At 44.6% G+C, this 15,004-nt stretch overlaps 1 protein-coding gene across 2 annotated transcripts in view; it reads left to right on the top strand.

Moving 5' to 3' along the window:
- Positions 1–15,004, top strand: part of ABCC4 (ATP binding cassette subfamily C member 4 (PEL blood group)) — a 300,550-nt gene that overhangs the window by 26,328 nt on the left and 259,218 nt on the right. For both annotated transcript variants that reach the window (XM_075852387.1, XM_075852388.1), the window contains exon 2: positions 94–204. In XM_075852387.1, the coding sequence (XP_075708502.1) occupies positions 94–204 (111 nt within the window). The remainder of the gene's footprint in view (positions 1–93; positions 205–15,004) is intronic.

Genomic DNA, 15,004 nt, shown 5'->3' with positions numbered 1-15,004 from the left:
CTGCTTATGACTGAGTTATTTAATTTTGATCTAGGACTATCACGTTGGGTTGTATACAATGTTATTTAAAACAATTTCCATCTTTATTTCCAGTTGGCTCAACTCCCTGTTTGTTATTGGTCACAAAAGAAAGCTTGAGGAAGATGACATGTACAAAGTGCTCCCAGAGGACACCTCCGAGAGACTTGGAGAGGAACTTCAATGGTAAGGGGCTTCTCTGCTTTTCTTAATGAAATAGAAGTTATTCCTATTGATGCAACAAAATTATATATATGTGTGTGTATATATATATATATATATATATATATATATATATATATAAAAATTATTGACTTAAACCTCACCATTGGTTATGTCACAAAGGTAGCTATCAAGATGTTTCCCTATGTTTTGGTTTTCTACCTTCCATTTTTTCCAAAGACTAACAAAGGAGCAAGAACTTGCAAAAAGAATGCTCGCCATGGGGGGGGGGGGGGATCCGACACTATTTATAGCTGTTATTTTTGGCTAGTGAACTGAATGCACAATAACAAATCTAAAAATTTAGGCCCCATGCACACGAACGTAAAAACGCCCGTAATTACGGCACGTTTTTAAGGGCCCATGGACTTCTATTGGCCACGGGTACCTCCCCATATGCTTACGAGAAGGTGCCCGTGCCGTTGAAAAATATAGAACATGTCCTATTTCAGGCCGTAATTACGGCACGGGCAAGCCCATAGAAGTCTATGGGGCTCCCGTAATTACGAGTGACTACGTGTGTGCACCCGTAATTACGGGAGCGTTGCTAGGAGACGTGAGTAAATAGTCACTGTCTAGGGTGCTGAAAGAGTTAAACGATCGGCAGTAACAGTTTCAGCACCCTGGACAGTGACTTCCAATCACAATATAGATCATCCTGTAAAAAAAAAAGATGTTCATACTTACCCAGAACTCCCTGCTTCTTTCTCCAGTCCGGCCTCCTGGGATGACGTTTCAGCCCATGTGACCGCTGCAGCCAATCACAGGCCAATCACCGGCTGCAGCGGCACATGGACTGCCGCGTCATCCAGGGAGGTCGGACTGGATGTCAATAGAGGGACGCGTCACCAAGACAATGGCCGGGTAAGTATGAATTTCTTTTACTTTTTTCTGCGGAAAGGTCTGTCCCTTCTCTCTATCCTGCACTGATAGAGAGAAGGGCTGCCGATTTACTGCAGTGTAATTTTGCAGCGAAAACGTGCCTGTAAATACGGGTGGAATACGGGTGACACCGGACCCGTATTTATGGGCACGGGTCCGTAAATACTGGTGCAATACGGGTCGAATACGTGTGACCAAGGACCCGTATTTACGGGAGGACAAAAATACGTTCGTGTGCATGGGGCCTTACACTGGAACATCGCTAATAATCAATCCCCAAGTTAAAATTATCGCTCTAGCCATAAGACTTCTGTTTTATACACACAACATATCTTTAACCCCTTCAAGACTTAGCCTGTTTTGGCCTTAATGACTAAGACGATTTTTCAAATCTCACGTGTCACTTTATGTGGTAATAACTTCGGAATGCTTTTACCTATCCAAGCGATTCTGAGATTGTTTTCTTGTGACATATTGGACTTTGTTAGTATAAAAATTTGGTCCATAAATTCAATATTTATTTGTAAAAAAACCTTTGCAGTAATTTGCATTTTTCTAAATTTAAATGTATCTGCTTGTAAAACAGATAGTAATACCACACAAAATAGTAACTAGTTTACATTTCCCATATGTCTACTTTGTTTGCATCATTTTTTTAACATCTTTTTATTTTTCTAGGACGTTGCAAGGCTTAGAACTTTAGCAGCAATTTCTCATATTTTTAAGAAAATTTCAAAAGGCTATTTTTTCAGGGACCAGTGGCTTTGTGGGCTTTGAAGTGGCTTTGAGGGCCTTATATATTAGAAAGTCCCCATAAATCACCCTATTTTGAAAGCTGCACCCCTCAAGGTATTCAAAACAGCATTCAGAAAGTGTTTTAACCCTTTAGGCGTTTAACAGGAATTAAAGCAAAGTAGAGGCAAAATTTACAAATTTCATTTTTCTTTTTGCCAAAATTCATTTGTAATAAAAAAATTCTGTACCACAGAAGGTTTCACCCAAGAAATGCAACTCAATATTTATTGCCCAGATTCTGTAGTTTTTAGAAATATCCCACATGCGGCCCTAGTGTGCTAATGGACTGAAAGACAGGCCTCAGAAGCAAAGGAGCACCTAGTGGATTTTAGGGCCTCCTTTTTTTAGAATATATTTTAGGCACCATGTCGGGTTTGAAGACGTCTTGTGGAGCTAAAACAGTGGAAACTCCCCAAAAGTTACCCCATTTTGCAAACGACACCCCTCAAGGAATTTATCTAGGGGTGTAGTTATCATTTTGACCCCACAGTTTTTTTTTTTGCTAAATTTATTTTAATTAGTATGCGAAAATACTTTTTTTTTCTGAAAAAACGTAGCCATTTAAAATTTTTACAAGCGATAAAGGAGACAAAGCACCCCAACACTAGTAAAACAATTTCTCCTGATTACGTAAATATGCCATATGTGGTAATAAGCGGAAACCACATAAAAGTGACCCCATTTGGGAAACTACACCACTTAAGGAATCTATCTAGGGGTATAGTGAGCATTTTGACCCCACAGGTCTTTTGCAGAATATATTAGAATTAGGCCGTGAAAATGAATATCCACATTATTTCCACTAAGATGTTGAATTTTTTAAATTTCACAAAGGATAAAGGAGAAAAAGCACCCCAACATTTGTAAAGCAATTTCTACCGAATACGGCTATACCCCACATGTGGTCATAAATGTTTTTTTCATTAGAAAGTAATTAACCCTTTCCAGAATGATCCATTTTTGCTTTTTCTTTTTGTTTTTCCCTCCCTGCTTTCCAAGAGCCATAACTTTTTTTTATTTTTCTGTCAATGGAGGGGTGTGAGGGCTTATTTTTTGCAGGACGAGCTGTAGTTTTTATTGGTACAATTTTTTTGGCACATACAACTTTTAGAGCACTTTTTATTAACTTTTTTTGGTAGGGATAAAGTGACCCAAAAACTGAGATTTTGCCGTTTTAAAGTCTTTATTTTTCACAACGCTCACCGTGCGAGTTAAATAATACTATATTGTAATAGTTTGTACTTTTACAGACACAGCGATACTAATTTTGTGTATTTTTTTCAATTTTTTTTTACGTTACTTTAGAGAAAAAAAAGTGAAAAGGGTTTTTTTTTTGTTTGTTTTGGACTGAATATTTAATTTTCACTAATCATAATTTACATTTGTTTTTACACATTAATGTATTGCAGTATATTGTAATTTTTACAGGCTCCTGTAACAGCGTGATCGCTGTTCCTGTACGTTTGTCCTGGGTGTCAGCTGTAATACACAGCTGATACCCGCAGTGTATGGCGCGGGCTCAGCGCGTTTGACCGCTCCATGCATCACCCCCCACACCACCATTCTATTAAGTTGTGGTGCACGAAGGGGTTAATGCGCAACGGATGGGACGGAGTGAAAATTAACATTTTCCGCCGATATGCCATTTAGTGCACTATATGTTATTCCCAGTTTGTGCCACTGAAGACAAATACCTCATAAAATATTAACCGGGTTCTCCCGGGTATGGCGATACCATCTCTGTTGACGTAAACTGCTGTTTGGGCACGCTGTAGGGCTCAGAATGGAGCGCCATTTGGCTTTTGGAGTGCATATTTTGCTTGCTAATAGTTCTGTTTGGCGTTTTGCTGGTATTTCAGCGTTTGCGCAATAAAATCACTTATTTATAAAAGAACTTATTTTTTGTGGCACCATATTCTGAGAGCCACAACGTTTTTATTTTTCAGTCAAAAAAGCTGTATAAGGGCTTGTTTTTTGCAGGACGGGTTGTAGTATTTATTGGTACTATTTTGGCGTGCATGCGACTTTTTGATCACTTTTTATTGTATATTTTGGGAGGGGTGGTGACAAAAAATAGTGATTCTAGCATTTTTTTTTTTGCGGAGTTCATCGTGCGGGAAAAATAATTATTATAGTTTTATAGTTGGGGTCGTTACAAACGCGGTGATGCCAAATATGTGTACTTTTTTAACCTGTTAATTTTTTTCCTATAATGACTTATAACTTTTCTATTTTGACACTATTTTTTTTTTTTTTTTTACTTGTCCCACTACGAGACATGTAGACTTGCAGCTCTGTTCGCTGCTAGAACACATTACACTACATACGTAATGTGTTCTGTCATTATGACGGGACAGTCAGTCACGTGCCATCTTGAAGATCCGGATCAGGTAAGGGGGGGGTGGATGGGGGGGGGGGGGGGTTGATCAGGGGTGTAATAGGGGGGTGCTGGCCCTTATTTAGACCATTTCTCTCTTCTCTCACAAAATATATTCGGTGAGAGAGAGCGAACCGCTGCTGTTATTACAGCGATCGCCGTTATTCGTTGAGTAACGGCGATCATGTGACCGGGGACCAGACAAAACGGTCGTTGGTCTGTGCTCCGAGGCCACCGCTACCTCTGTAGCGGAGTCCACGGAGTTTAAGTGCCTCCCGGGGGCGCTATCTTATGCCAAAGCGCCACCGTGAAAAGGCGGTGCTCTGGCATAAGTACCCTTAATGGCCGCCATGAAAAACATGTAATAACACGTATAGGCAGTCATTAAGGGGTTAAAATGTTGTATGTATTAAAGTGTCATAAAATTTTTATACATGCTTGGTTGTTTTTGCTAAATATAAACTACATTTTTGTTTCTCTTATGTAACAAGGTAATTAGAGCCTCTTTAACAAAAAGTGTCCTTAATTCTGTCACCAGATTCTCAAATCCCTATCTCCTATTGCATGTGATCGGCGCTGCAATGTAGATAACCTTGAGCTATTTTATATATATATATATATATATATATATGCAAATGAGCTTTGAAATGGACAACTGGGCGTGTTTTTTTTCGTATGTCCAACTGGGCGTGTATTGTGTTTTTAACTGGGCGTGTTTACTTGTTTTACTAACTGGGCGTTGTGAATAGAAGTGTATGATGCCTAGAATCAGTGACCAATCAGCATCATGCACTCCTCTCCATTCATTTACACAGCATATAGTGTTCTTACTAGAACGATGTGCAGCCACATACACAAGTGTCCTGATAATGAATACACATGACCTCCAGCCTGGACGTCCTGTGAATTCAGAATCCTGACACTTCTGAATCTTTTCTGTGAGATTCCAGCAAGCCACACGTAATCTCGCGAGATTACGAGGTAAACGAGATTTTGTTTCCCTTGCGGGAAATCTCACAGAAAAGATTCAGAAGTGTCAGGATTCTGAATACACATGACCTCCAGGCTGGAGGTCATGTGTATTCATTATCAGGACGCTTGAATATGTGGCTGCACATCGTTCTAGTAAGAACGTGATGCTGCTGTGAAAATGAATGGAGAGGAGTGCATGATGCTGATTGGTCACTGATTGGTCAGCATCCTACACTTCTATTCACAACGCCCAGTTAGTAAAACAAGTAAACACGCCCAGTTAAAAACACAATACACGACCAGTTGGACATACGAAAAAAAACACGCCCAGTTGTCAATTTCAAAGCTCATTTGCATATATATAAAATAGCTCATAACTTGGCCAAAAATGAACGTTTAAAAAAAAACAAAAAAAAACGTTACTGTTATCTACATTGCAGCGCCGATCACATGCAATAGGAGATAGGGATTTGAGAATCTGGTGACAGAGCCTCTTTAATGCCACACAGAAGAAAAAGCAAACAAAACACAGTTTGATTACCCCCCCCCCCAAAAAAAAAAAAGCATAAGGTTATGTTCACAGCTGGCATATTAGTTGCTGAAATTTCTGGAACTGAAAAAATCCATTCCATAAAACTAAATGGGTTTGTTTCTGCAGCATGTGCATCGATTTCTACATGCTCAATGAGCACTGTATATTCAACAGGGACAGCAGCAGTCCAGCTGTCTTAGGCCCCATGCACACGAACGTAAAAACACCCGTAATTACGGGCCCATAGACTTCTATTGGCCACGGGTACCTTCCCGTATGCTTACGGGATGGTGCCCGTGCCGTTGAAAAATATAGAACATGTCCTATTTCAGGCCGTAATAATGGCACTGGCAGGCCCATAGAAGTCTATGGGGCTCCCGTAATTACGGGTGGCTACGAGTGTGCACCCATAATTACGGGAGCGTTGCTAGGCGACGTCAGGGGATAGTCACTGTCCAGGGTGCTGAAAGAGTTAACTGATCGTCCGTAACTCTCAGCACCCGGTACAGTGACTACCGCTGGAGTTCATAGTATTAAAAGTTAACTTACCCAGAACTCTTCCTCTTTGTAAAGGATCTGCCAGACACAGCTCCTATGTCTGTGAGACTGACTCCATCTTCCACCACTCAGGATGGCAGGCTTAGGAGTGGGAGAGCATATCACAGCCTGGCCAGACGGAGCTAGCTCCCGCCCACTGTCTATTTATACCTGCCTTTCCTGTTCCTCCTTTGCCTGTGATTCTGCTCTGCTTATTTCCTGGCCCTGCTGCTGCTTGAACTACTGATCCTCTGCTTGTTCTTGACCTTGGCTTACTGACCACTCTCCTGCTCAGCGTTTTGTACCTCGTGCACTCCTGGTTTGACTCGGCTCGTTCACTACTCTCGTTGCTCAGTGTCTCCGTGGGCAGATGCCCCGTTTCCCTAGCTTCTGTGTACCCTTGTCTGTCTGTCGTGCACTTACTGAGCGTAGGGACCGTCGCCCAGTTGTACCCCGTCGCCTAGGACGGGTCGTTGCAAGTAGGCAGGGACTGAGTGGCGGGTAGATTAGGGCTCACCTGTCTGTCTCCCTACCCTGTCATTACATAATCACAGGTCCATACCTAGTCTACCCTGGTCCCTGACGCAATTATGGACCCCCTTGAGACCCTGGCTTAGCAAATGCAGGGCCTCTCCCTACAGGTCCAAGCCCTGGCTCAGAGGGACAACCAGCATGATGCTACCCCCCACCTCACCTCTTGAACCCCACCTCAAGTTGCCTGACCGGTTCTCAGGGGACCGGAAGACTTTTTTTCTCCTTTCGGGAGAGTTGTAGGCTCTATTTTCACTTAAAGCCCCACTCCTCAGGTTCTGAGAGCCAGCGGGTGGGTATAATTATGTCCCGGCTCCAGGACGGGCCCCAAGAATGGGCCTTCTACTTGGCTCCTGACGCCCCTCCGTTGATCTTTTCTTTTCTGCTCTCGGGCTCATTTATGACGAGACTGACAAGACTGCCTTTGCCGAGATTCAGCTGGTGACCTTACGTCAGGGTAAGAGACCTGTTGAGGAGTATTATTCTGACTTTAGGAAGTGGTGTGTAGCTTGTCGGTGGAATGACCCTGCCTTAAGGTGCCATTTTAGTTTGGGTCTGTCGAACGCCCTGAAAGACCTGCTAGTTAGCTATCCCTCTTCTGACTCCCTAGATCAGGTTATGGCTTTAGCGGTACGACTTGACCGACGTCTCAGGGAACGATGACTTGAACGTTTTTGTGCCTTCTCCTCTGGCTCCCCCATGATGCCTCCCGAGGTTCCGTTGCTTCGTTCTTCCACGTAAGACTCGGATGTACCTATGCAACTCGGGGCCTCTGTGTCCCCCCAACAACGTAGAGAGTTCGGCAGGAAGAATGGTCTCTGCTTCTACTGTGGGGATGACCAGCATCAAGTGAAAAATTGTCCTAGGCGTAAGAATAAGCAGCCGGAAAACTTCTGCGCCTAAGTGATCATCGGGGAGGTCACTTGGGCACACAGGTATTTCCCATAAATATGAAACCTAATAAAATCTTGCTTCCCTTTCAGGTCTCTTTTGGTGGTAGGTCTGCTACCAGCAGTGCCTTCGTGGATTCAGGGTCTTCTGCTAATATTATGTCTGTGGAATTTGCTATGTCTCTAGCTATGCCATTGATTGATTTGCCTAAACCTGTCCCGATAGTGGGTATCGACTCCACTCCTCTTGCTAATGGTTATTTTACACAGCATACCCCTGTTTTTTAACTCCTTGTTGGCTCCATGCATTTGGAGCAGTGCTCTGTACTGGTGATGCAGGATTATCCTCCGATTTGGTTTTAGGCCTTCCGTGGTTGCAGTTGCATAATCCCAAGTTTAACTAGAATACTGGGGATCTTACCAAATGGGGTAATGAATGCATGACGTCATGTTTTTCTGTTAATTCTATTTCTCTCCCTGAGGAGGTGAACACTCTACCTGAGTTTGTTCAAGACTTCGCTGATGTTTTCTCTAAAGAGGCCTCCGAAGTGTTACCTCCTCAAAGAGAATACGATTGCGCAATCGATTTGGTACCAGGAGCTAAGCTCCCTAAGGGTAGGATATTTAATCTCTCTTGTCCCGAACGTGAAGCCATGAGCGAGTATATCCAGGAATGCCTGGCCAAGGGTTACATTCGCCCCTCTACTTGTCCGGTAGGTGCTGGCTTCTTCTTCGTAGGGAAGAAGGATGGTGGAATTAGGCCGTGCTTTGACTACCGGAACTTGAATAAGGTCACTGTAAGGAACCAGTACCCCTTCCTTTGATTCCTGATCTCTTCAATCAGGTTCAGGGGGCTCTAAGTTTGATCTACGGGGGGCTTATAAACTTATCCGCATCAAAGAGGAGGATGAGTGGAAGACTGCGTTTAACACGCCCGAAGGTCATTTCAAATACCTAGTCATGCCCTTTGGGATGTGTAATGCTCCCGCGGTCTTCCAGAATTTCATAAATGAGATTTTAAGAGACTACCTGGGGGTATTTCTTGTAGTGTACCTTGATGACCTACTTGTGTTTTCCAAGCACTGGTCCTCCCACATTGAGCATGTCAGGAAGGTGCTCCAGGCCCTTCGGGAAAGTAAACCGTTTGCTAAGCCCGAAAAATGTGTGTTTGGGGTGCAGGAGATACCATTTTTGGATCAAATCCTCACTCCTCATGAATTCCGCCTGGACCCCGCCAAGGTCCAGGCTGTGGCGGAATGGGTCCAACCTGCCTCCCTGAAGGCGTTACAGTGCTTCCTGGGGTTCGCTAATTATTACAGGAGATTTATTGCTAACTTCTCGGTCATCGCTAAGCCTCTTACGGATCTCACTCGCAAAGGTGCTGATCTCCTCCACTGGCCTCCTGAGGCTGTCCAGGCTTTTGAGGTCCTTAAGAAGTGCTTTACCTCGGGCCCCAGTGCTGGTTCAGCCCATCCAAATGGAGCCATTCATCGTGGAGGTTGATGCCTCCGAGGTGGGAATGGGTGCTGTCTTGTCCCAGGGTACCAGGTCCCTCACCCATCTCCGTCGCTGTTCCTACTTCTCCAGGAAGTTTTTGCCCACTGAGAGTAACTATGATATTGGCAACCGCGACCTCTTAGCCATTAAATGGGCATTTGAAGAGTGGCGCCACTTCCTGGAGGGGGCTAGGCACCAGGTAACGGTCCTTACCGACCACAAGAATCTGGCTTTCCTAGAATCTGCCCGGAGGCTAAACCCGAGACAAGCTCGATGGGCGTTATTTTTTACCAGATTCAACTTTTTGGTCACCTATAGGGCTGGGTCTAAAAATATTATGGCTGAAGCACTGTCTCGTATCTTCATGGCCAGCCCTGCTTCGGAGGAAGATCCTGCTTGTGTTTTGCCTCCAGGTATAATCATTTCCTCTATTGTTTCTGATTTAGTCTCAGAAATTGCGGCTGATCAAGGTTCAGCTCCCGGGAACCTTCCTGAGAACAAGCTGTTTGTTCCCCTGCAATTCCGGCTAAGGGTACTTAGGGAAAATCATGACTCTGCACTATCCGGCCATCCAGGCATCCTGGGTACCAAGCACCTCATTGCCAGAAACTACTGGTGGCCTGGGTTGCTTAAAGAGGTTAAGGCCTACGTCGCCGCTCGTGAAGTTTGTGCTAGGTCCAAGACTCCCAGGTCCCGACCAGCGGGCTTACTATGTTTTTTGCCCATTCCCCAGAGACCTTGGACCCATATCTCCATGGATTTTATCACCGATTTGCCTCCATCTCAAGGCAAGTCTGTGGTGTGGGTTGTAGTAGACCGCTTCAGTAAGATGTGCCACTTTGTGCCCCTCTAGAAACTACCCAATGCTAAGACGTTAGCTACCTTGTTTGTCAAACACATCCTGCGTCTCCATGGGGTTCCTGTCAATATTGTTTCTGATAGAGGGGTACAATTTGTTTCATTGTTTTGGAGAGCCTTCTGTAAAAAGTTGCAGATTGATCTGTCCTTCTCCTCGGCCTTCCATCCTGAAACGAATGGCCAAACTGAGAGGACTAATCAGTCTCTAGAACAATATTTAAGGTGTTTTATCTCCGACTGTCAATATGATTGGGTCTCCTTCATTCCCCTCGCCAAATTTTCCCTTAATAACCGGGTCAGTAACTCGTCAGGGGTCTCCCCCTTTTTCTGTAATTTTGGGGTTAATCCACGGTTCTCCTCCGTTTCACCTGGTAGTTCCAACAATCCCGAGGTAGAGGTCGTTCATTGGGAACTGTGCACAGTCTGGGCCCAGGTTCAGAAGAACCTAGAGGCATCCCAGAGCATACAAAAGACTCAGGCAGATAGAAGACGCTCTGCTAACCCCTTGTTTGTGGTCGGGGATCTGGTGTGGCTATCTTCAAAAAATTTGCGCCTTAAAGTCCCGTCCAAGAAGTTTGCTCCCCGGTTTATAGGGCTGTACAAGGTCATTGAAGTCCTTAACCCCGTCTCCTTCCGACTGGAGTTGCCCCCGTCTTTTCGAGTACACGACGTGTTTCATGCCTCCCTCTTTAAACGCTGCTCCCCGTCCTTGGCTCCCTCGAGGAAACCTCCAGTCCCTGTTCTCACCCCTAAGGGGGTAGAATTAGAGGTGGCCAAGATTGTGGACAGCAGGATGGTCCAAGGCGCCCTCCAGTACCTGGTCCATTGGAGAGGATACGGGCCTGAGGAGAGGACTTGGGTACCCGCCCGGGATGTTCACGCTGGGGTATTGCTCAGGAGGTTCCGCCTTCGTTTCCCCAATAAGCCAGGTCCACCTAGAAAGGGTCCGGTGGCCCCTCATAAAAGGGGGGTACTGTAAAGGATCTGCCAGACACAGCTTCTGTGTTGACGCCCGTGGGTAATCAGTCTGCACCTGCTTCTATGTCTGTGAGACTGACTCCATCTTCCACCACTCAGGATGGCAGGCTTAGGAGTGGGAGAGCATATCACAGCCTGGCCAGACGGAGCTAGCTCCCGCCCACTGGCTATTTATACCTGCCTTTCCTGTTCCTCCTTTGCCTGTGATTCTGCTCTGCTTGTTTCCTGGCTCTGCTGCTGCTGCTTGAACTACTGATCCTCTGCTTGTTATTGACCTTGGCTTACTGACCACTCTCCTGCTCAGCGTTTTGTACCTCGTGCACTCCTGGTTTGACTCGGCTCGTTCACTACTCTCGTTGCTCACGGTGTCTCCGTGGGCAGCTGCCCTGTTTCCCTAGCTTCTGTGTACCCTTTGTCTGTTTGTCTGTCGTGCACTTACTGAGTGTAGGGACCGTCGCCCAGTTGTACCCCGTCGCCTAGGACGGGTCGTTGCAAGTAGGCAGGGACTGAGTGGCGGGTAGATTAGGGCTCACCTGTCTGTCTCATTACCCCGTCATTACACTCTTCTTCCTCCTCCAGTCTGGCCTCCCGGGATGACGTTTCATCCCATGTGACCGCTGCAGCCAATCACAGGCCAATCACTGGCTGCTGCGGTCACATGTACTGCCGCGTCATCCAGGGTGGTCGGCCTGGATGACAAGAGGGACGCGTCACCAAGATAACGGCCGGATAAGTATGTATTTCTTTTACTTTTATTACGGAAAAGGCTGCCCCTTCTCTCTATCCTGCACTGATGGAGAGAAGGGGCTGCCGATTAGTGCAGTGCAATTTTGCAGTGAAAACGTGCTCGTAAATACGGGTGGAATACTGGTGACACCGGACCCGTATTTACGAGCACGGGTCCATAAATACTGGTCGAATACGTGTAACCAAGGACCCGTATTTACGCCCGTATTTACTGGGAGGACAAAAATACGTTTGTGTGCATGAGGCCTTAGTCCTGAAATATTTTAGTATTTGAATACATTATGATAAAAAAAAGTTGTAACTGGGCAAGGGATTGATGCAGTTTTCCAGCTTTATGTACATAATCTTAAGCATTCTTCAATGAAAAGTTTTGCAACTTGGTATTAAGGTTCGTTTTCAAATCCTCATCCTTTTCAAGATTTCTACAATCGTAAAATATTATTTAGGGCTAGAGGCTAAAAATCAGTACAGACCTTGAAATGTGGATATGATTGTATCTGGTCTAGACCATTCTCTGAGCTAAATACGTGATCAGCACACCGTTTCTCTTGTCTTCATAGTTTGCTACAATGCATCTGTGTATTTCAAACTTCTCTTACGGTCCAGGCTGTTTTACTCAGAGGAATTGTTAATCCCCTAAACCTTGTATTTTGGGCCTTATAGGGAACCTGTCACCAGCATTTCCCCTATTGAACTTTACTTATCCCTCACTGGCCGCTGCTATAAAAAGTTTATTGCTGTTATCTTCTCTCCTAAACTCCTCCTCCTACTGTAAATAACGGTCTGCAAACCTTTTGCGCCTTTTATCGTAATAAACCGGTGTCCCTTTGTGCGCACACACCAGAAGAAAATATCAATGCACGAGTGGGGGAAGGCTAGGAGCTGTCAATCAAAAGTAAGGGTGCTGGGTTAACTCGGAAAGACTTGAGGAATGAAGATTTGACTCGCTTCATACGAAGATTTGACTCTCTTGTGCTCATTAGCATACAGCGCGGGAACACTAAAAAGCTGAATACTAAAGCTATAGAGCCGACTAAGAAGACAATTATAGGTTACATTGAAATGATTTTTCACCCACTACCGCCTGGTATTGCTGGTTTATTAGGTGAAATGCTGGTGATCGGTTCCCTTTAAAGAGGTTTTCCGGGACTATCTATGTAGAGGCTATATTTATACATCTGCCAAAGCACATAACCATTAACGGTTTCCCGACCACTGACTGTTTTTTTACGGCCAGCGGTCAGGGTCTCTGAAGTCCGCCATATAGACTAGTTACGGCGGCATTTCAGAGTGTGCACGCGCGATCGGCAAGGCCGAAGGCAATGGGCAGAGTATCTGGGGCCAATCTGTTGATCCCTGAGCATTTGATCGCTGTGAGAACCAATCACCGTGACCACATTTGTTTTTATTTTGAAACTTCTGGCAGCTCTCCTTTTTTTTTTTTTTTTTTTTTCTCACACACATTGTTTCGGTGTTAGGAGAGGAGACGTAGATCGAATCGCTGCAGGAAGAATGGTTACAAAAAACAGTGTTAGGCCCCATGCAGACAACCGTAAAAATTCTCCGTAATTGCGGACCGTAATACGGTCTGCAATTACGGACACATTCAGTTCTATTGGCCGCGGACACCTTTTTGTATCACTACGGATAGGTGTCCGTGACGTAGAAGTGTACCGCAAAAGATACAACAGGTCCTATCTGGCTTTTTACGGGCTGTGCGCCCATACTTTGTATGAGAGCACGGGCCGAAGATACAGACGGCTGTAGCCGGCCGTGCCCGCAATCGCGGCCCGTGATCACAGGCACGGCCGAGTGCTTGAGGTCTTACACCATAATACATTCTTTGTATGGATGGATAGATAGATAGAGAAATAAAAAAAATGTTAACTGCACAGTCAGTTCATAAAGATGAGGGTGCAAGCCCGTTAGGGACATGACCAAAGTCACCCAAAATGTATATTCCAAGAATCAGGCAGCTCTCCAGAGATGTAGCAAAAATAGAAAAATGTGCTTTATTGCATCAGTCAAAACAGCAACGTTTCAGCTCTACCATAGAGCCTCTCAAGCTAGTGAACACATGTTACAACACTGCATATATAGGAAAGCCTCAATCAAGAGGGAGGGGTTTGCATCAGAAAATAATTAACCATACACAGTGAATATGGCATATAGTTAAAACATAGTGTTAACAAAGTGCTATAGAAAAAAACATGTCATGTCATAATGTATAGATCTCCATAAATTACAATCCATAAAACGTACTGACAGTCCGTGCATACCCATGATTGTGCACAATTAGGTATTGCTAGCACCTGTGAATACATTTAGAGAACAAATGGAAACACTCACCATGATGATATCGGCTGCTAAAGTTCAAAACAACCGCGCTACTCACGGCGTCCCCTGTGCGCTATTGCGCATGCCCAGGAGACCAAATATGTCAGTGGTGAATCTTTCAACTGCGCATGTCCGCGCATGCGCCAACGTAGATACTGTGCCGAGAACACCATATTATATAACGGTAAACTGACACCGTCTGTCCGTATCGCTCCAAGGCGATTTCCACAAAAGTGTGCAAGGAAAACGCAGGGAAGATGCGGCGCAAACTGCAATCATGAGATATACAGTACAGGGACCAGAATACAATCTGGAAAAGGCCAAAAGAATAGGACCAGACTACGCACCTTATAACCCATATTTTACCCCATATAAATGTAACTTTATTATGTAGCAAGGCACTTCAATCCATAGACATATATGTACAAGCAACCAGACACCCACAGGAGCGCATCATAGACTTACCCCTCAATTAGGAGGGGAAAAGTCAAAAAATGCACGGGCGTAAAAAAAAGCACCTCATCCACATCTATAATGTGAATAGGTGCCTATAAACCCACCCACTCAATCCTGTATAGGGCATCTGTTTAAAGGCTATTCGATTAGTAACATGGATAAGGCTGTTCAAAACTAAAGGTTGCTATAGAAAATGAGGATATAGTTGCCACTCTACATTTATAACAAGGTTCAAACAAACCTCAGTCTTAAAAGGAATGCAAGGGGCAATATACCATCCTGCTTAATCCTTACTCCACCTGCCCATATGGACAAAAACGGACACAGTAATACGATCCAATGTATACACCACTGACATATATAGTAAACGGTATA

Source organism: Rhinoderma darwinii, chromosome 2 (assembly GCF_050947455.1).
Source record: "Rhinoderma darwinii isolate aRhiDar2 chromosome 2, aRhiDar2.hap1, whole genome shotgun sequence".
Classification (NCBI taxonomy): domain Eukaryota; kingdom Metazoa; phylum Chordata; class Amphibia; order Anura; family Rhinodermatidae; genus Rhinoderma; species Rhinoderma darwinii.
Note: the sequence above shows the minus strand (reverse complement) of the source record. Positions and strands in the feature narration are given on the sequence as shown.